General features: G+C 41.6%; 1 protein-coding gene across 5 annotated transcripts in view; it reads left to right on the plus strand.

Moving 5' to 3' along the window:
* ADGRF5 (adhesion G protein-coupled receptor F5) overlaps positions 1 to 21258 on the plus strand; it is a 46327-nt gene that overhangs the window by 19898 nt on the left and 5171 nt on the right. For all 5 annotated transcript variants that reach the window (XM_062573221.1, XM_062573224.1, XM_062573222.1 and 2 more), the window contains 15 exons: positions 1270 to 1449; positions 2767 to 2894; positions 3378 to 3436; positions 4116 to 4258; positions 5031 to 5243; positions 6548 to 6781; positions 8282 to 8446; positions 8584 to 8802; positions 9079 to 9297; positions 10686 to 10847; positions 12496 to 12692; positions 13631 to 13807; positions 14654 to 16006; positions 16945 to 16986; positions 17084 to 17143. In XM_062573221.1, coding sequence (XP_062429205.1) covers positions 1270 to 1449; positions 2767 to 2894; positions 3378 to 3436; positions 4116 to 4258; positions 5031 to 5243; positions 6548 to 6781; positions 8282 to 8446; positions 8584 to 8802; positions 9079 to 9297; positions 10686 to 10847; positions 12496 to 12692; positions 13631 to 13807; positions 14654 to 16006; positions 16945 to 16986; positions 17084 to 17143 — 3551 coding nt within the window. The remainder of the gene's footprint in view (positions 1 to 1269; positions 1450 to 2766; positions 2895 to 3377; positions 3437 to 4115; positions 4259 to 5030; positions 5244 to 6547; positions 6782 to 8281; positions 8447 to 8583; positions 8803 to 9078; positions 9298 to 10685; positions 10848 to 12495; positions 12693 to 13630; positions 13808 to 14653; positions 16007 to 16944; positions 16987 to 17083; positions 17144 to 21258) is intronic.

Here is a 21258-nt window from a genome sequence, read left to right on the forward strand (position 1 = left end):
TGCCACCTACTGAAAGGCCCAGGACTAAAGCTTTAGCACACACCTTAACATCATGTGTTATCTGCAGCCCCACTGCTCCTCTTTACATAACGTTGGCATTAGCAGTAGTCTTGAATTCTCTTCTCTTTTTTAGGGAAGAGACAGAGTGTAAGAGAGCCTGAGCCAAAGGATTTTGCTCCAGTTGTAGTAACAAGTAGTCTGAGTTACTTTAAAGTTTCAGGAAGCTGCAACAGCGATTGTCAGAGTGTTTACTTCCCTCAGACTTGCATCTGGAATGTGGATTACTTTAAGAGGCGGTACTCTGTCCCGCCAAAGACATACTTCATGGGATGCCATCTTTTCCTGATGTAATTCTCTAACTTATTCGTACAGGCCAAGATATTGGATAGGCTTTATTATGAGATGTGGTTGTATAACACATCGAACAGCAACCACATCCAAATAATTAAAAAATAGTAGAGGACATATAAACACATCAAGTTTTTAGAACAGTAGAGGAAAAGGATGTTTTGTGCTTTCTTATCACTGGACTGAGAGCAGTGAAAGGAAATATCCATTAGTTCTCAAAACAACATGCAAACTGGTATTTTAAGGGCCTTCAGGATCACATGCAATGTGCAAAAATAATTTTGTTAATATTTTATTCTACTTCATTGACAATTAAATTCACATGAGTAGCCAATGGCACATTAAGAGCAGAAAAACTTACAGTGAAAAGGAGTTCTTTGATTAGAGAATGTACGTCTTCAAAGAAATTCAGGATAATGTTGCATTCTCTCATGCAGCGCTCAGATGTCAAGATACACAATGACAAGATGTAAAGATACAGAATGACACAGCATCTCACCAGCCACCAAGACCTCAAAGACCATTACAAACTTTTGAAGGCTGTTGTAAGCTTGAAAAGCACATATCATGTTTACTTTTAGCTCAGGCAATATAGTAAATATCCAACCTTAAAACGATCATAGGACCCTGGCCAATATGCATGGGGATTTTTTAGGATCAGGTCTCACATTTCTATTCATGTAACACTTAAACATAATTGATCAGACTTATCCTTGTACAAATCTAGGTCTCCTTTTTGGTTAGCCATTTATGATTAGTACAGAAAGATTTGCAAGACATCAGATCATCATGCTTACATCAAGTAGGTGAACAGACAGGAAAGACCACCGGCATAAAGATACAGCAGGGTAAATAGGTATCATGCAATATGTTATGCCCCGTTTACCATTCTCGTATACTTCTCTTTCTGTTTGATACTAGTTTGTCTGACCACTGGTGAGAACAAGAGCTGTTGTTCCTGCGAAAGTGGATATGCATGGCCAAGAGCAGTTTGCAGTGACTTGATAACCTGCCCTTCTGTCGGTCTAGCATCGAAACAGTCCTGTGGCTACATGAAACAACTGCCTTTCTATGGGCCTTACTGCGAGCCTCAGATGGGAGGTAAGGAGAAACAGCGCTGAACTCATCACGGTACAACCTGCACTCTGGTTAGAAGAAATATGGGGCAGTGCTAAGGATGCCATATAGAAGTACCTCTGCGTAGAACCAGCTACACATTGCCAATGAATGTGCAAAATCTGTAGAGATGCTCTGGAGCTCTTATTTCACATTTGAGGTGAGCTCACCTTGAGCCATGTATCCAGAAACATTTAGTGTCCATGCTGGATCTCCAGCAGAGTCACTTGCCCCTTGAGACTTTCAGCTTCTGCTAAGCAAACGGACTTTCAATAGAGGAACTTAAAAATGTGACCAAAAGTGTGTCTTAATTCTTACAAGATGAGAGGGAACACACACGCACACACAAAATAGCATGTATCTTTTGTTTGCTTTTATTTCATGACTCTTATGCCAAGCTGTCCATGACCTTTTAGGAATCTGACTGAAGATTTAGGCTTGTCAGTGCTGGAGTAGAACACTACCTGTTGTCTCCACAGTCCAGGACAAACCCCACCAGCAGCATGCAGAGACACCCAGAGGCAGCTTCAAAGGTGGAAGCAGTCCTACACACTGTCAGTATGCCCATGCTAACCAATGATGCTGAATGGCCATGCTTCCATCCCAGGGCAGCCCCATGCCGATATAACTATACTACTCCCAGGACTAGAGCTAGTATCTCTGCATGGCAGCCTGGAAGCTCCAGCTCCCTTGAAGGCTTAGGGCCCTGGCCACCTTGCTCCATTGCATGGTATGACAAGTCCTTAAATGGATCCAGCTTAGAAATTCCCGTAGTTTTCTAAGCATTTTGCATTCTCTTGTGCCCATTATTAGGTCTTGACTCAGAATTTTACACTCCAGAAGTCATCAAGGATTTTTCCATTAATTTCAGTGGAACATACACTGGTCCTATGGAAGAGATTCATCCCATCTAATTTTAGCCATGTAAAAGTTAAACATTTGGTCAAAGTTAGTCATCTAAACTCCCTCTACAACTGACACTCTTTAATGATAATTCAATCATTGTAGGAAAGCTATCTATCACCTTCTGAATGTATCACATTCTGGAGATACCTACAGCTTTGCATCAACTGAAGAAGGAGCATAGGCATCTAGCAGACACCAGACTTCTCAGATAAAGACAGTAAGGAGAATCCTACCTTTCCTGTCATTTGAATCCTGTCTTGTCAGTTGAATTGGGACAAGTTGTAAAATTTGGGCTAGAATAGAAAGTGGATTAGGTTAGAACAAAAAGTTAAATAATCACTCTGAAATTACTGTTTTTAATTATTTATACATTCATTTTTATCCTTTTCCTTACAGATCCTTGTGGTATGGGAGAGCCCCTTGTAATAAATATGTCAGTCAGACTCGACACAGACTTTACAAACGATCTCAGGGATTCTTCTTCTCAATTATACAAAAAATACAAGGCTGACCTTGAAAAAGCGGTAAAGACTTTTTTTTCATCCCTGAAGGCCTCTAGTTCCCTCAGAAATATGTAATTTATTCTAAGTATCAGTGTCTTACCTGTAAAATAGCATGTACTGTCTCTGTCTCAGTGGGGAGCTGTGAGGCATGTAGCAGTGGTAGCTACAAAGAGGGCCAAAGTTGGTCTCCACTGGAAGGCATTAACAACATTCCCATTCATTTTAATATGCAAATAGGCATAGAAGTATTTATGAACATTTTGTATAAAAAGCATGAAAAAATTCATTATATTGGTCCCAGCTTAAGTCCCCATGCAAGCAGTGTAAATATAGAATGAGACTTTCAGCACAAATTTATCCCAGTGAAAGGGAGAAGAGCACCAGGCTCATTATACCAGCGTATATATGCTCTACACTTTTAATCATGTCAATGTTGAATGGAGAGCTTCCTATTTTAAGCAGCATGGAGAGGACTCATGCCATGTGATATCTCTTTGTTTGCAGTTTAATGAGAGCTACAGATGTTTACCAGGCTTTGTATTGGCAACAGTAATCAGTTTCAGGTAAGGAAGCAATCTCTTTCTTCTGAAACAGGCATCTTTCTGTCCTTTTTCCTCAAGAAGATGCAGCTAGGAGCAGATCAGCAAAGACTGTATTTACTGTGTTTAGAACAGTTACATATGTACCGAGTAATAGCACAATATGAGCAAAAGAAAAACCAAATATTAGCATGAAAATGGGACTGTGGTAAAAGTCACCGCTGTGCAAAAGTTCATGAAACATATTAACTCTCCAGATGGGTCAAAGCCTTTCATGGGCTTTCTGAAAAGGCAGAATTCCACCCAAAAGGCAAAGGGATGCAAGTAAAGCTACAGGAACATCTCCCAGATCATTGGGAAGATGAATTACTACATTGGCTCTGAGTGTTACACTGGATCTGGATACAAGGGACATTATCTAAGTCAACATACGTTTAAATACAGCTGCATTTTAGGTTTCCTAAGGGAAGCTTACTGAAAATAGGCATCCAGGCTGAGGACATGGCCCTTGTAAGTGCCCTGACTTGGGGAAGAGTTGTAGCACAACCCTCTTGCACACCAGAGCAACTCTTGTGTGACAGGAGGAGCCTTCATGGGGCTCAAACATTCCTAGCTACGCAAGTCCAGTCACTACAACAAATAAATCCACTAATATGCAAGGTTATTTATTTCTGGTCCATCTCTCATTCTTGTATCCATTCAGGCCTGGAAGTGTTTCAGTGAACTATGAAGTAAAAGCAGCATCAGCAACCTTCAAACAGATAGAAAATTCTAACAGATTTGTACCACAGTTTCTAGACGCATCGTATGGGCTAATTCCCACCTCCTTTACCACAGAAATAACGAGTAAGTTTAAAGCTCTCTCGATATTTCCCTTTGACATTTTCTTTAGTATTGCTAAACTTATCCATGCCTTATACTATTGATTACTTGGTACTAGGCCTTCAAAAATTGTGTATTTCCCTGGCTGTTTCATTTCATCTCATCATTTGCCATCAAAGCTGAGCAATTACATGAGACAGTCATCCACCCAGTACCTCCCACTGAAAAACAAATTCTTCCAGCAACTCCACTGAACCCTGATACAAAGTCTCCATGGGAAAGAGACTGAATACCCTTAAGCTCACTTCCAAAACTGAGACAACACTTAGCCTATCAGGCTGCCAGTATTTCTTTCTTCTTTAAATCTCTTTCATTTTACGTAAGAGTGGGTTCCTTCTGGTCCCCTTGGCACATTTCCGTGCCACTGCTGGAGAATGGTGTGCCACACTTCAGTAGCCTGACCAACTGCCCCAGAAAATGCTGCACTCTTCATGCACTGAGCACTGGGCTATCTGCCCTAGACTTGGAGGATTACCTCAACCTGGTTGCTTCTCTTCCCAGTTTCTCTACTTATAAGGCAGGGGTAGTGATAATACTTCTGAGATTTATGGCTGACAAAGACAGTAGAAGAATCTGTCATGGGAAAATGACATACCTTGCACCCAAGATGATGCCATCTAAATGATGATGAGCATGTCTAAGTTGTGAAACACCTACGACTCCCATGAGATGAAAGATGCCATACATATGTAAGCCGAATGACAATAATATTGAACGCTGCTCTTTGTCTCCGCAGATCAGACAAACTTCACTGTTAGTCCTGTAGATATTTTTGAAGGCGATACAATAACACTGATTTGTGAGACAAATATAACTTCCGAGAACGTGACCTGGTATCATTCTGGTCAGATCATCTCAAGCAGCAACCGGCATTCACTGATGATAAAAATTACGCGTAGAACCTCAAAGACAGTTCTTAAAATTACTGAAGTTACAGCAATGGATTCCGGTACGTTTTTCTCTCTCTTGTTAAAACAGTAGATGCAAATCTCTAGTGTGAATAGTTTTCTAATATATAAAAAAAGGAAGAACGCAGTGATTGCATTTCCCTAGAGTAAAAGGGAAAAGTATAGTGCCCCTTGTAATTTTTGTATTTGTTCTTTCTTTAATGAACCCCCTATTCATTGGCAATGCCAAGCAGATGTGAACCAACTGAAGTGAGTATACAGGCCTGAGTCTTCTCAGTGTCAGGCTTCACTGCCTTATCATGAGAGACAGTGGTGGCTACATAGCTGTGCAGTCTTCCCACTCTTCATTGTAGTGACTCATCAAGCACTTCTGTCCTTTGCAAACATAAGTTAACTAGTAAGTTTGGAGTTACAGTGTTTTTCGTATGTTCATGTTTAAGGCTGTTTTAAAATCAGAAACAGGTAATTTGGCAGAATTGTGGTGGGAAGAGATTTATACATACTTTCAGAGTCTTGACTCAAGTTCCCACTCATTTCTTGAGTTTGGACCGTGAATTTTGCATCCAACTTCAAAAAGCGTGGGTGCTACGATCACACAGAATCACAGAGAAGGCCCGCCTGTATGCAATCCTAACATGCTCTAGGTGACCCTGCTGAGCAGGGAGGTTGGACTAGATGATCTCCAGCGGTCCCTTCCAACCTTACTGATTCTATGATTCTACAATTCTATAATATGATACAGGATATCCTGTGACATTTGGGAGGCAGGAGTTGTGTGTTCAAACCTCCTTGTGCTAAGGAGAGCCTGAATCTTGGTGTCCCCACTCCTGTAAGAGTGGTCTACTCACCAGGCCAAAACGGGAAGAGAAACCTGTGTGCCTTAAGTAAGGAGGAAGAGCTCTGAACACCTTTTTCAAAGGGAATCCCAGCTTGCATCCAAGGGACAGATACCTAAGAACGCAGCCAGTAAATACCTTCTCATTGACAGTACCACCTGAGCAGCGTAGGTGTCCGCACTCTGAGTCTGTCTTAGGTGCCTACCTCTCACTCATTCCCTGCAGGAACCTTTAGCATGGTCTTACTATTTTCTTATCATGACATGTTGTTACCACCTGTATTCAGATCCCAAACACCACCTTAGCTAGATTTTAAGCATCACAGCCCCAGATCTGAGAGCAAATTTTGACTAGCAATAGCGGAATCATTGCAGTCACTACAGGCACACTGTATCGCAGTATGATGGCAGATGTGAAAACTGAGAGAGGAAGTAGCTCCCAGCTCCTAACTCTAAATTTAGGTGAAACAGCAGTAAAACATGTTCTCAGATACTGCCTATGCTTTACAGGTTCCTATATGTGCATTTTCACAAACAGCAGTCTGCACTACAAGCTGATATATAAAGCCAACAAAGCAATAGACGTCTCTTCACTACACATCATTTCACACTTAAATGACATTGATGTTATGTGTAACAGTCCTGAAATGCAGACAAATGGTCCTGTGCTATTCTGCTGTATTGACAGACAACTACCATCACTAACTGGTGACTGGAAAGTAAATGGACCTATCAACATAACAGGTAAGATAACAAAAGATTGTCTTTAGCTTGCCTGGTTTGTTTGTTCTTCAGAGGCCTCCTCTTATTTTGTAGCAGCTCACCCAAAAAGACCAAATCCTAGGATGAACATTGGGTATGTGCTCCAAAAGGGGAACAGAGTGGTTCATTTGTGTTGTCTTGGTCCCAGTGGGATTTTGTGCATTTCCATTCATTGTGCAAACACTGCTGCTCAAAACTGTGCCATCCTGGTTGGAAGCCGCTGCCTCAACCAGCACCATACTGACTTTTTCCAAAAAGCTTATTTTCGCACTCTCTAGTTTTGAGAGCAAGGGCGATGAATCAGCCTCTAGGGATACTTCCAGAACCACCCTTGGTCTGTGAAAAGCCTTTAGGTGCCACATATCAAGATCTAGCAAACAAGGGGGCAGCTGTTACAACGTATCTGCAAAAAAAAAAAAAAAAAAAAAAAAAAAAGGGGGGGGCAAAAATGACTCCATAACTTCCCTCTCCACATGTATTTACAACCTCTCACATGCCTATTCAGTCAGACTTCCTGTAAGGCTTTTCTTATCATACAATCATAAAGAGTTAATACAGCTTCAAGAACAATGTGCTAGAGATGATTACAAGAGAGCATGAATAGAGACCATCAAAAACGTCTATAAAACATGGTCATAAACAATCTACTTCTCTATCGGACTCTTAAATGTTTTATGGCTATAGATTAACTGTTTATTATTAACTGTCTGTTATAAATGAAACTTCAGTAGAAAGTGGGCAAAATGAGAGAAAACCTTCAAAGTTCATGCACACAATCATTTCTACAGAAGACAGATTAAGAGTGTGCAGAAACATCCACAGAGAGAAAGGATGAGATACTGACCTACTGTAATCAGCTGTTTCACTCTTCGAGTCACTGTGGCCAAGTTTTCATCCACAGACTTTGCTCATAAACCAGATGCACACTCAGGTTTAGTAAGGGATAGCTTCAGCACTTTTGTCTCCTACAGCTAAACCTGCACTTTTCAGGTTTAAAGTTGAATGCCTGTCAAGATCCTCACAATGTTTACTTCAAAATAAGATGACCTTAAAATCTGCAGTATTTTCTCTTACTTTACTTATCTTACTCATCCTAAATACGACAGGTAATAAAGTTAGGCCTGAACCTCAACTTCTTCATTTTGACAACATGAGGCATCCAAGCAATACTGTTGTTTTCAGTGAGATTGCTTTTGGCAGTAGGTGACCAGCACTGAGATGAGAGCTGGGCTTCTGGCCTTTGAAGACCACTGTGAGTGCTGCCAAACCAAAGGGTGAAAAGGAGGATAAAAATAAAAAAAAACTAAAGGGGGATTGGAATAGAAATGGATTTTAGCACTGATGAGTTAAAAGCACTACGCTGCCAGAGATTACATATAAACCCACAGTGTTTCCGTTATCTATTGTGATTGCTTGTGATTTTCAGAGCCCAGGTATTTTTGGACATCCATAACCCCTCAAGGATTGTTTATTTCACTCTAGGAGTCTCCAGCTTCACTGGAAACTGCACTGAATACAAGCTCAAAGTCAATGCACTGCTATGCCCACCTGAGAAGTCAGGTACAGTGACAACATACACCTGTGAGCTGTGTACTGGACATGGTGCAAGCATCAGTCAAAATATCCAAGTGACCTATTTCCGGACAGGTAAGAATCAGGTAGCACATAACACAGACCACAAACTCTTTGACGCCCAGGTGGCATCTGCGGCACACACCATTTGCAGTTGACTGACTATAATGACTGACTGTCAATAACATGTGATTTCTCTCGTGTCATCTCAGCACATGTAACCATAACTTCAAGCATAAAAACATCTGTTTCTGCGGGACGCTCATTTCATCTAACATGCACAAGCAATGTGAGCAATTATGACAGCATCACTTGGGAAATCCAGGACAGAAATAACATGAAAATTATAGACTGTGCTACGTGCATCAATAACAGCAAATTCCCAGCCAAATCTGTGCTCAGTGTGAGGACTGCCACTGAGGATTGGAGCGGTGAGTGAATACAGTTTGTATCGCCTACAATCAGTTCTCTGTACCAGATCATTTACAGCAATCCTTACTCTGCCAAATTACTGTGATGCCTGGCCACAGGAAATAAAAAAGAGTTAAAATCAAAGTGGCTGCAGGAAAGCAAGGCATGATGCTGCCCACAACATTGTCCTTGTTCAGTACTGGGACTCATGACCGGACTGGCCATCATCTTAGGACCATAACGGCTGAGAAGCCCTTATGTTGACTGAAACATAGTTTTTCTGTCATTGCTTTCAGGCACCTACATCTGCACGTTCTCCCAGAAGTATGTGAACAGTTCTGCCAATGTGACAATCACAGTTGTTCCCTTGCCTCTGAAGCAGAACATCCTGCTAGATCCCATCATGGCATTTATACAGAACAATGAGCTGCAAGCCCTTAAGTGCTGCATACATGCTAAAGCTGGAGAAAATTATGATGTTACATTTGTGGTTCAACAAAATGAATTTCAAGTTGGTAAGAAACAATACATTTGTTGAATTAACAGCTACATTGAGCATCACAATCCCAGCCTGTAGGACTCTTTTTCATGATCTCCTCAGTGACTTAACAATTTTAACTCTTTTTCATATGATTTTGGGTTATACAGATTAAGTTCCTTCTCACCCTTACTCATGTCCAGTTTCTTCCTGTTTTACCCTTGTCTATTAGCCCATTCTCCTTACTACTAGTCATCGGAAAGCATCAGATCTTTACTTTGGCCTATGCAGAATCAGTCAAAATGTGATTAACGTAATGTTTTACAGATATCCTTAACGTCTTTCTTCGTTCTCACCAGTGACTTGTTATTACTTAGATACTTTTGAATATTTTATTTTAGTGTCTCAAGGATTTTTTTTTTCCGTTCAGTCCATGTAACCAATTCATACTTACTGCTACTATGACCACCTACAAGGACTGTCAAGTGTATAAAAACAAGGAAATCGATTTTTTTTTTAGGGTGGCTGCAGGTGCATGCTTGGGGAGCATGGCTAACATGAATCAGAAGAATATTAAAGTCAACTGCTGTAACAATAAATACAAAAATGAGTAAATTCAGTAGTTTGGTGTGCCTTGCCAGGCAGTGAGAATAAGCATCCTCATCACTGTTCAGATTAGAAATTAGTGAATTCTGTTTATTTGCTTTTATTTTCCACTCTGACATTTTCTGAATTCAATATTGAGGAAATGTTGCTTACAAAGACCTATTAATTCATGAAAAATGTAGAATAACATACTAAGAACGAAATTCAGAGAACTATACTATATTCATCAAGGATAAAGGTAACATAATGAACAGCACAAAATCCTAGGCTTCTACATCTTAAATTTAGGGCAGTTCTGCAGCTTTCTTGGCATGTTTTATAAGCTACGGGTTGTCAAGTGGCTCACAAAATAGCTAGATTAGAGAAGAGCACAGAAGAGCCACCTAAACTGACTCAGAAAACATGCAGGTGTGCAAAAACAACAGGCTGAACTATAAGGTGGGTGGAGACTAGATCTCTGGGTTACTAAGAAAAAAATGCCAAGATCCCTTTGGAAGAGATTGCAGTCAGAGACACATTCAGGCACATTGAAAAGCAGTGTGAATGCAGGGCAGATTCTGAGTTTGAAAGAATCATGTCTGAACAGAAAAACAAAAAAATTCTCAGTCTAAATCAAATGCAGAAGATTTACTTTTTAATAATTTTTAATTTTTTAAATCATTTTCATAAATCAGCAACAGACGGATCACCATGCACAGACTCTTCACAAAGAAAGTTTTCATCTAGGACATACGGAAAAAAGTTTTACAGAAGCTTTCTGCTCTCTCCAAGCTAATTGACTCCAAATCTGTATTAACCTATCTCAATTTTTCCATGCAGGGAAAAAGAAAGAAGGAAATTTGTTGTGCTATTACACAATGTATAATTACACGGAACCAAAACCAGACAGCGATACATCGTCCCTCCAAGCGTATTGTAAGTTTGTTAATCACATGGGAGATGAAGTCAGGAGTGACAACATAATACTCAAGCCGGTATCTGGTAAGGAAATTCTACTGTTTAAAGCTGTTAAATAGGAAATCCCCTCTACTTTGTTACGTTAGAAGCTGCAAATTTATTACTAGTGACAGGTAACAGGAACAAGTTTGTGTTAGCCAAGAATTTTTTGTCTTTTCATGCAAAATTTTGAAATATAGATTAAAAAATGGATTTTGCTGAAATTAAAAAAGTTTTGTTTTCACTGTATTTGACAGTGGCCCAGTATGTTCCTGAGCTTTGATAGCTCAGACATCTTCTGTCCCTATATCCCTGTGATGTAGCCTGGCCCACTGGACTCTGTCTCCCACGTTGTAGTGTAGCCATAAATACCTCAGCTTGCACCAACAATTTAGCAAGGATAAATAACTGTGGTGCCTCAGTAAGGAGCTGTCTAACTCAGGAGATCAGTCTGCAGGAGAGCATATCCGCCTTAAACACAAGAGTGGCAACTTACCTAAGGGTTGCAGAAACTTGGGCAGGCCCAGTTTCCAGTCAGCTCTGAAGGAAATACTGCATAACTAGAATTCAACATTCCCAAATCCAATTTTAATGGTAAGTTTTGTTCTGACCAGAGTTTGGATATTTCAGCTTCTTATTCTGAATCGGGAAGGGGAAAAAAAAAAAAAAAAAAAAAAAAAAAAAAGATATCCCTATGGTGCAGAAATTCTGGTTTTTTCCACAGTATAAACAGTGGAAACTCTGTTTCCACTATACCACAGACTCTAGTGTATGTGGCCAGATTTCACTCTCTTTGGCAATAAATACAGTGTGCCTTAGGATCAGGTTGCAAACACTTTATTTACTTTAGTCAGCAGCCACTTACTGGTAAGACTAATTTAATCAAATCTGATTAGATTCTTTGCAAGAGTCCCTGTTCATGTAAAAGGTGTTATGGCCTCACTATCAACGTCTAAATGAATTTCCTGTTAGTTACACAGCAACACTGAGTCCCTTAGCAGGGTAAGATAACCCTCGGGCTAGACATAGCCATGTACATACAAAGAATTACAATTCACATTGTGGTCAGCATAATCCCACCGACACCCTAAATATCATCTAATTGACAAATTCTAAAAGTTTGAGTATTGGCTTTTGGAGTTGGTTCAGTACTCAAAAACGAAGGGCTTGACTCAATTTTTTTTAATTTCATGATTCCAAAATAATTGGACTGGGAATTTAAAAGGAGTTTGTTTTTGTTTTCATCTTTTTTTTCATCAAGTTTTGCTTCTTGCTTTTGTTTCAGCTGCAAAAAATACTGAGTTTCAAGCATTTCAAGCATACTTCTGGTGCCCAACAGAATCAGCAGGTGCTAAGATGCCTGTAAATGAGAAACATTTTACAGCATCCCAAAGAAAAGTTTCCTAACCCTCAAGAAAGCTCATGCTCAGGCTTCGGGGGCAGATTTGAGTATATAAATATTTGTATTTTATTCTTATTACCAAGAGTAGCAAAGGCTTGGAAGTTGTCAAAAAATGTAGCTTCCAAGGCATATAGACACTCAAAAATCATAACCACCAAAGATGGTAAACTGAAATGCTTACCTCTGAAGGTTAAGGGTTAAAGACCTCTGAACTTTGGGAGCACACAGGTTTGATGAGGGGTATCTCTCTGTTTCTCAGTTTTCCATCTCTCCTTCTTCTTTTCAATACAGGTAGGAAAGTTCACTGCTCAGGCAGTTTGGGCATTGGAGAACAAGGGGCCAAAATAATGAAGCCGTGCACTGAGTTAAACAATGAAGATGGTTTTAACCGAGGCAATGTAACTTATGTGTGTTCTAGCAGCTCCTGGATGGTTGCCAGAAATGACTGCCTTTCTGTACCAATAAACAATTTGCTTCTGAGTGCTGAGGTAACATTTACAAGATTTTCAGTGGTCTGGGGCTTCAGGGAGGGGGTAGCTTTAAAAGAGAGAACAAAAAAATGGATTTTTGGCTCAAGAATATCTAAAATATATGAAGTATTAAAAATAATATTTAATTACATCTATCTTTTAAAAGACATAAAGAACAATTGGCTGTATCTATACAAGTCAGTAGAAGAGGCCAACTCCCCTTCTCTGGCCCAAGGTACACAGCACTACATGGCTGACATCCATACACTTAAACGCCTTCTCCCCCAGACAAGGTGACCTTATTTATAGTGTCTCCTGGGAAAAGTCTCTAGCCTCTGGTATACCCTGAACCATGCTCAGGCACTGCCTTTGTGAACACTAGCTGGCACAAGCCCCAGCCATGCCACCGAGTACACTAACAATGAAGCACTACAGACAACCATGGGCCATGGCCCAAGCCTACGCACAAGCCCTGTTTAGCATGTCCCCTCAGTCCTATCATACAGCACAGTTCACTCCCACAAATCATTCAGAGGCGTCCTTTTCTCTGTGAGGTTAGATGAGAGAAACTATCTTTCTTTCATTAAATACTCACTGGCTGTTTATTTTAGTAAATTAGATGTAAGAATGGCCCAAGCAGAGGTACAGCTACTCAATCATTTATTCTCTTAACATTTTCCTTAGGATGATACTCCCTGGTATGGTTTGGGCCTAGGCCAATTATTTTCTCCCAAATAATACCCAGAAACAGCCTAGGAGTTAGCACAGGCAAGAGACCATTCTCAACAGGCAGTCTGGATACCCCATTCCAGAGGGACAGAGGGCTCAATATTATTAGTATGGCTAGAACGGGCCTGGTTCTGTTTATTTTACTAGTATAAGTATAGCCATTACGAAGGAGGCTCAAACTCCAGGCAAATTGCATATATGTAATGCGGTGTTATTTTCCATTCCAGTCTTTGGTCAACAACCCCAGAGCAAGAGCAGAGCTACCTAAATATCTTGAGGTACTTCAGAGAAAGACAGCAGAGGAGCAAAGCACACTAAATTATCCTGCAAACCTAGGTGCAATTGTTACCATCCTGGATTTGGTCTCCTCTATCCCAGTAGATGCAAAGACTGCCAGTATTACAGTAAGGTTTTATTTTACATCTTACTAATGCTTACCAGGGCCTTTGGCCACGGTGCTGCAGAGGAAGAATTTCTCGAGAAATTTAGCAGTTAGTTAAAGTCATGAGCAGGTGGGAGTTAAGGGAATGAGATGAAATGACAGAAAAATACAGAAGAGCTTATGAAAAAAACAAGATGATGAAGTCCAAGAGCCTATGCATGAAAGAGGACAAAAGGATTTAAGCACCAGGAAGAGAAAACTACTACATGCTTAGCAAACAGAAATGTTCTAGGGATCCATAAATGTCTCTGGCACTAAACATCTGAGGAAAGGACAAAGAATAATGGACTAGGAGCAGGAATACAAAAAAAAGAATGGGTTAAAATAAAGAGGGTTAATATCAGGGGCCATGATCAAGTGAGGAAAATCAACAGAATGTTACAACAAATGAATGGCAGAACATACCTCAGAAATGCTTGAAAGCCTTAACTGTGAGGTAGACAAGAACAGCCCTGCTTTTCTGAGCAGGAAAGTGCCAGAAGACTTGATGTTTTGTAGCTGCAGAACCTTGAATGAGAGACAGAGGAATCAAGGATAGCATAAAGACTGAGGTCTCAGACAAAAGGCTGGAAAAAAGAAAGTAGTAAATAATATGACATGAAAGGCCAAGCAGCTCAACTTTTCAAAACCTTGAATTGAAAACAGGGCATGCAGAGGGGTAGTGACTGAAGGTTTCATACAGCTTGGGAAAAAGAGGAACTGCTGGGCTTTTCTAAAAGCCAATTCTAGTACACACAGAAAATATCTCCAGAAATAACAATGTTTTATATGGGATTTCAATCACACCATTACTCTGTTGTCATTACAGAATTTCCTCTCTACAGTGGACATGATTGTTAATGATTCCAAAATAGAAACCTGGGAAGCACTGGACAAGCAGCAGCCACATAAAAGTTCTTTGTTACTACTTTCAGTAGAAAGATTTTCAGAGCTTCTCCAACCAGTCAATAATACCATTCCTCCTGTCAACACAGATACCATTCAGCTAGATGGTATAGTAGTGACAGAAAACAGCAAGGCAGACTATAGTAAGAAGTTCATCAGTAAAGAAAACCTCACAGTTAATGTGCTCATAAATGAAGGTGAAATTCAGACTCTGCCACAAAACTCAACTATTGTCAGTGTGGCCTACTCAACTCTTGGACGTATTTTGCCTCAGAGTAAACCCATGCTCGTGAATGGCTTACTGCTAACAACAACTGTGAGCAGAAACAGAAGCCAGAACATCTCCATTAATATGACTTTTGCAAAGAAAAATGCTTCCCTAAAGGAGCCACAGTGTGTCTTTTGGAACTTTGGTCCCAATAGCAGCGGAGATTGGAATAGTAGTGGTTGCACACCCACAGAAGTAGGAGGTGATGTCATTTGCTCCTGCAGTCACTTAACATCATTTTCAATTCTGATGTCACCTGATGAATCCCGTCAGGGAAGCACTGAAGACTATATTACCTACGTCGGCCTGGCCATTTCCATCTTGAGTTTGGTGGTCTGCATTATAATTGAATCCTTAGTCTGGAAATACGTGACGAACAACACAACCTCCTATATGCGCCATGTCTGTATACTCAACATAGCTATGTCACTCCTGCTTGCTGACATTTGGTTCCTTGTCACTGCCTCCATTCATAACAAAAAGCATATCTGTACAGTGGTCACCTTCTTCATCCATTTATTCTACCTCAGTGTCTTTTTTTGGATGCTCAGCCTGGGCCTCATTCTTTTCTACCGACTGGTCTTCATCTTACACAACACAAGCAAGACCACTCAGAAAGTCCTCGCATTCTGTCTGGGATATGGGTGTCCCTTTGTCATTGCAGTCATCACCATCGCTGTCACTCTGCCAAGGGACGTTTACACCAGAAAGAAAGTCTGCTGGCTCAACTGGGAGGACAGCAATGCTCTCTTGGCCTTTGTCGTACCTGTCCTGATCATTGTGGCCATTAATTTGTTCATCACTGCAGTTGTCATAATAAAAATACTGAGGCCAACCATTGGCGATAGAACAAACAAGCAGGAGAAGAACTCTTTGATTCAAATTGGCAAAAGCGTGGCCATCCTGACACCACTGTTAGGCCTCACCTGGGGATTTGGCCTTGCCACTATTATAAAAAGCAGCTCCCGGGCATTCCACATCCTCTTTGCTCTGCTCAACTCTTTGCAGGTGAGTTATACATATGCATGGTTTTGTTTTCTCTATGATCATTTAGCATGTAGTAACATTACTGCAGTGCTGTATTTGGGGAGAATAAATACAGTTTGGGAAAGTTTAGCTTTATCTTACACATCCTTATTCCCCAAGGGCTCTTTGGGAAACCCATTCTAGCAGCACCATGTATTCTCAGCTGCCTTAACAGATAAGCCTTACAGATAAAGCTAACATAAAGATAACTTCTGGCTTTGCCAGTTGCTTTGGGGAGAACTTGCATCCTGAAGATTAAATAATCCTACTATATGCAGGTGGGCAAGCTTCAGCATGTCTGCTCTCATTCACAGTGCATCTGAAAGTATCATAAGATGTTCTTGTGGGTTAAAGTAATGAGGGAGTAGAAACAGCAGGGAAGTCACCAAAACTAGCAGAGAAATACTAAGAAGAAAGAGGACAACTGACCAAAATTCAGATGATTGTTTTCAATCAGTAAGATTTTTATAACAGTATCTTTAACCTGCCACCAGTATCCAGCTATGAATGGATTTCTTATGGACATAATGGTTATGTTTACCCTCTCTCTTAAGAATGGCTTCAAAATTGCACATTCCAGACCAAACTTACCTGCCTTTTATATCGTGAACCTTTTGGCTTACCTTGGTAGCACAGGTAGGGCATGTCTTCCATACATGAAAATCTATCCTACCACATATGCTTAATGCTAGGAAACTACCTGTGCCACTTCTGAAGACCAGATATACCTATGGCTTAGGCAGGCTAGGCCTGGAGACCTCTTCCACATCAATGGCCTGCTAAGTGAGAGGCAGTAAGAAAAATGACCAAAGACATCAGAGTTTAAATAATCAATATGGACAATATTTGATATAACTATGAGGTACTGCACTTAAAAGACTGATGTCATCACAGACTCAATGTAATTATCTGTCCCCTAGGGATTATTCATTTTGGTGTTCGGGACTCTCTGGGACAAGAAGGTAAGAATTCAAACTATTATTTATATTGCATGAAAGATACTGTTGGAATTTGAACATAATTGCTGTGTTTAATGATTGACTTTTTTTAAACAAATAGATACAAGAAGCCTTGCTGAAGACGAATTCACTGTCCAGATGGAGTTCACAGCAAACAAAGGTTAAATCCTTTCCCTAAGAATGTATTTCTGAGTTTCTGTTTAATAGTCTAACACACTCCTAGTGTCTTTTTAGTCAAATGCACTTTATATTACTAATTATTTATTAGAACTGGTCAGTGAAAGACTGGTCAGAAAAACTAACCTAACTATAAAAATATCCCCTCCCCCTTTTCAAACTTTTTTCACTTACAGTTCAAAAATGACAGGAGGTTGGTAAATATTTGGTTATAAACAATATATAAAAAAAAACCTAAAATATGTATGAAAAAAATATAACTGAAAGTTTTCTTAAATTAGAAAAATCAGAAAATTTCAGTGGCACCACTAATATTTGCAACCACACCAGAAATGTAAAGGAAACTTCTTGGTAAGATGCCCTTCACCTATGGGCAAGAAAGGATGGAGACTCTAATCCTTGGGACTTCCGAGACAGGTTAGCCCACAGTTCATGCTGAGAACAGATGATGGGAGGAAGTAAGAATCTCTTGTCAAAACTGTGTCCATCTGCAGCAAAGAATCAGACTTCACTGAGCCAAAATGAGCACACAAACACACATGGTTTTGTAAGCAAGTCACCTGGATACACTCCTAGAGATTTGGGTTCAAAGCCCAGCAAACCCCTGCACTTAGAACAGTTAGGGGTTCAAAAAAAGAAACAGTTTAGAGAAAAGAGCCTGGATCCTTAAGAGAGCTCCTGTAAGGCTTCTCTCAAATGGTTGGTTGTTATTGCCTTCCTGCTTCTGGTAGAGACATGTTCACCTCTACTTCTGCTGTCACTGCCACCTCTTGCTGCAGGAGGGGTCACATTCCCAGACAAAGAATATGTAAATGTTTCAGCTAAGAGGAATAAAAAACACTATCTCAAGAAGGCTACAAGATGATGGATATCTATGGGTATTCTGCACTGCACTATATTTAACTTCATGTTTCACCACACAGCTGCAGAGTGAAAATATGGAAGCCCTACACCATTAGCTCCTGAAAGAGCAATCATTAACCTTTGTTATTCAAGATTCAAGACAAAAAAGCCTTCAGCAAGGCTTTTGACACTATCTCCCATAACATCCTCCTAGATAAGCTCAGGGTGTGGGTTAGTCGAGTGGACAGTGAGGTGGATTGAGAACTGGCTGAAAGGCAGAGCTCAGAGGGTCATCATCAGTGGCGTGGAGTCCAGTTGGAGGCCTGCGGCTAGTGACGTCCCCCAGGGCTCAGTACTGGGTCCCATCCTGTTCAACTTCTTCATCAATGGCCTGGATGAGGGGACAGAGCGCCTCCTCAGCAAGTCTGCTGATCATACCAATCTGGGAGGAGTAGCTGATACAGCTTAGGGCTGTGCTGCCATTCAGAGAGACCTGGACAGGCTGGAGGGTTGGGTGGAGAGGAACCTCCTGAGGTTCAACAAGGGCAAGTGCAGAGTCCTGCTCCTAGGGAAAAATAATCTTAGGCATCAGTACAAGCTGGGGGCTGACCTTCTGGAGAGCAGCTCTGCAGAGAAGGACCTGGGAGTGCTGGTGGATGCCAAGCTGACCATGAACCAGCAATGTGCTCTTATGGCCAGGAAGGCCAATGTTCTCCTGGGCTGCATTAGGAAGAGTGTTGCCAGCAGGTTGAGGGAGGTGATCCTGCCCTTCTACTTAGCCCTGGGGAGACCTCATCTCGAGTCCTGTGTCCAGTTCTGGGCTCCCCAGGACAAGAGAGACATGGAGCTACTGGAGAGAGTCCAGTGTAGGGCTACAAAGATGCTCAGAGGGCTGCAGCACCTGCCCTCTGAGGAACAGCTGTGAGAGCTGGGCCTCTTCAGCCTGGGGAAGAGAAGACTGAGGGGAGATATTATCAATGTGCATAAGTACCTGAAGGGAGAGTGTCAAGGGGACAGGGACAAACTCTTTTCAGTTGTCCCGTGTGACAGGACAAGAGGCAATGGGCAGAAATTGAAGCACAGGAAGTTCTGCCTGCACGTGAGGGGGAATTTCTTCACTGTGAGAGTGACACGGCACTGGCACAGGTTGCCCAGAGAGGTTGTGGAGTCTCCTTCTCTGGAGATCTTCAAGGCCTGCCTGGATGCAACCCTGTCTAACATGCTGTAGGTGACCCTGCTGAGCAGGGAGGTTGGACTAGATGATCTCCAGCGGTCCCTTCCAACCGTACTGATTCTATGATTCTATGATATTAGAGCAGAGATCACAATGATCTCCTCCAACCTCACCACCTATAAATCTATGAGCCATCTCTTCCTCATACCTTTGCAGTAAACTTGTGAGTACTATAGCCCCCTCATAAACTGACAGGGCTTTCACCAGGGAAATTATTCCATTGCCTTCTTCACTTCACCCTTGGGGAGCTCTCCTTGACAGCAAATCTCCTTTTGCCTCTTTTTAGTTTCATCTTATTACATCTGGGTTCACTGCCTTTGCTTCCTGCCATAGTGTTCTCTTCCCTTGAAATCCTAGTTTCAGCTTACACCTTCGCACTGGTAACTCCTCACCAAAAAAAGCTACTACAGGGTGGGTCAGGGAGGAAGGCATCAGAATTTAACCACTGGGGCTTGGTTTGGAAAGAGAAAATGGTGGGAAATGTTTGCAACACTATTATACAATGAGAGTTTAGACTGGTCTCTGAACTGGCTTTATTCAGAAGAGCCTCTAGATGCATTGCTAAAGAACTGGAAAGCAGACTTGAAAGAATGACATCATTAGGGTAACTGGATATGTAGCCCCTAAGGAATGCAGGAAACCATGGCTGGACTCTGAATTGAGGGGAGAAGCATTGGCTCCAGTCACCCCAGCTCCCACAGAATCACAGAATCTCTGAGGTTGGCACCTCTGGAGATCATCTAGGCCAACCCCACGCTTAGGATCAGTCAACTAGAGCAGGCTGCTCAGAGCCACGTCCAGTCAGACTTTGAATATCTCCAAGGATGGAGACTCCACAACCTCTCTGGGTACTTTCTTCCAGTGTTTGAACACCGTCACAGGAAAAAAAACTTTTCTCTTTCATTGAAGCAGCATTGTCTGTATTTCAGTTTGTGTCCACTGCTTCTTGTCCTTTCACCGGGTACCATAGGCAAGAGACTGGCTCCACCTTCTTTAATTCCCCAACAGGTATTTACACACATTGATAAAATCCCCCCGAGCCTTCTCTTCTCCAGTCTGAATAAGCCCAGCTCTGTCAGCTTCTCCTCCTACGACAGGTGCTCCAAGCTCTCCAAACATCACTGTGGCACTTTGCTGCACTCAATCCACTATGTCCATGTCTCTCTGGTCCTGGAGATCCTGGAACAGGGCATGCTGCTCCAGATGCATCTGGAACCAGGAAACCTTCTCAGCACTAACTGATATCAAATGAGAACTTGTGTCCTAAAGATTCCAGAAAGGACACAGGGCTGGGATTCAAGGAAGGCTTGTTTCTGTGTGGAAGAGAGAGACAGTGAAAATCCAAGAGCTGGATAGAAGGAAGTGACCTTGACTGGGGCAAGTCATGCAATGAGCCGCAGGGTGGTGAGAGTGTTTAGCTTGAATTTAGATGCATTCCAACCACTAGGCCTGAGTAGTACTTCAGGTGTGGTCCTACCAATGCTGAATGAAGAGGAACAGTCACCTCCCTCAACCTGCTGGCAACACTTGTCCCAGTGGAGGGTTTCTGACAAGCTGTTTTCCAGTTAGTCAGACCCTAGCCTGTACTGGTGCATGGGGTTACTTCTCCCCAGGGGCAGGACTTGGCATTTTCCTTTGCTGAACTTCAGGACATTCCTGTCAGCCCACTTCTCCAGTCCGTCAAGGTCCCTTTGAATGGCAGTACAACCATCTGGTGTATTTACCACTTCTCCTAGTTTGGTATTATTTGCACACTGATGAGGCTGCACTTTATCCCATTGTCTAAATCATTAATGAAGACGTTAAACAGTATTGGACCCCGTACGGATCCCACCATATGTCCCCCCAATGATGTACTGAAGGTCCAGAAGAAGGCAGCCTCTGATCAGCAAGGCAGAGCAACGGTGTAATTTTTAGATGCCTCAGTCCTTTGCCACATCAAGACTCTGTGTCAGGATGAGACAGGGATGGTGAAAATTTCGTCTGGGATCCCCAGAGTCATTTACCCCCCCCCCCCTTTT

This window comes from Rhea pennata, chromosome 3, assembly GCF_028389875.1.
Source record: "Rhea pennata isolate bPtePen1 chromosome 3, bPtePen1.pri, whole genome shotgun sequence".
In the NCBI taxonomy this organism is placed as follows: Eukaryota; Metazoa; Chordata; class Aves; order Rheiformes; family Rheidae; genus Rhea; species Rhea pennata.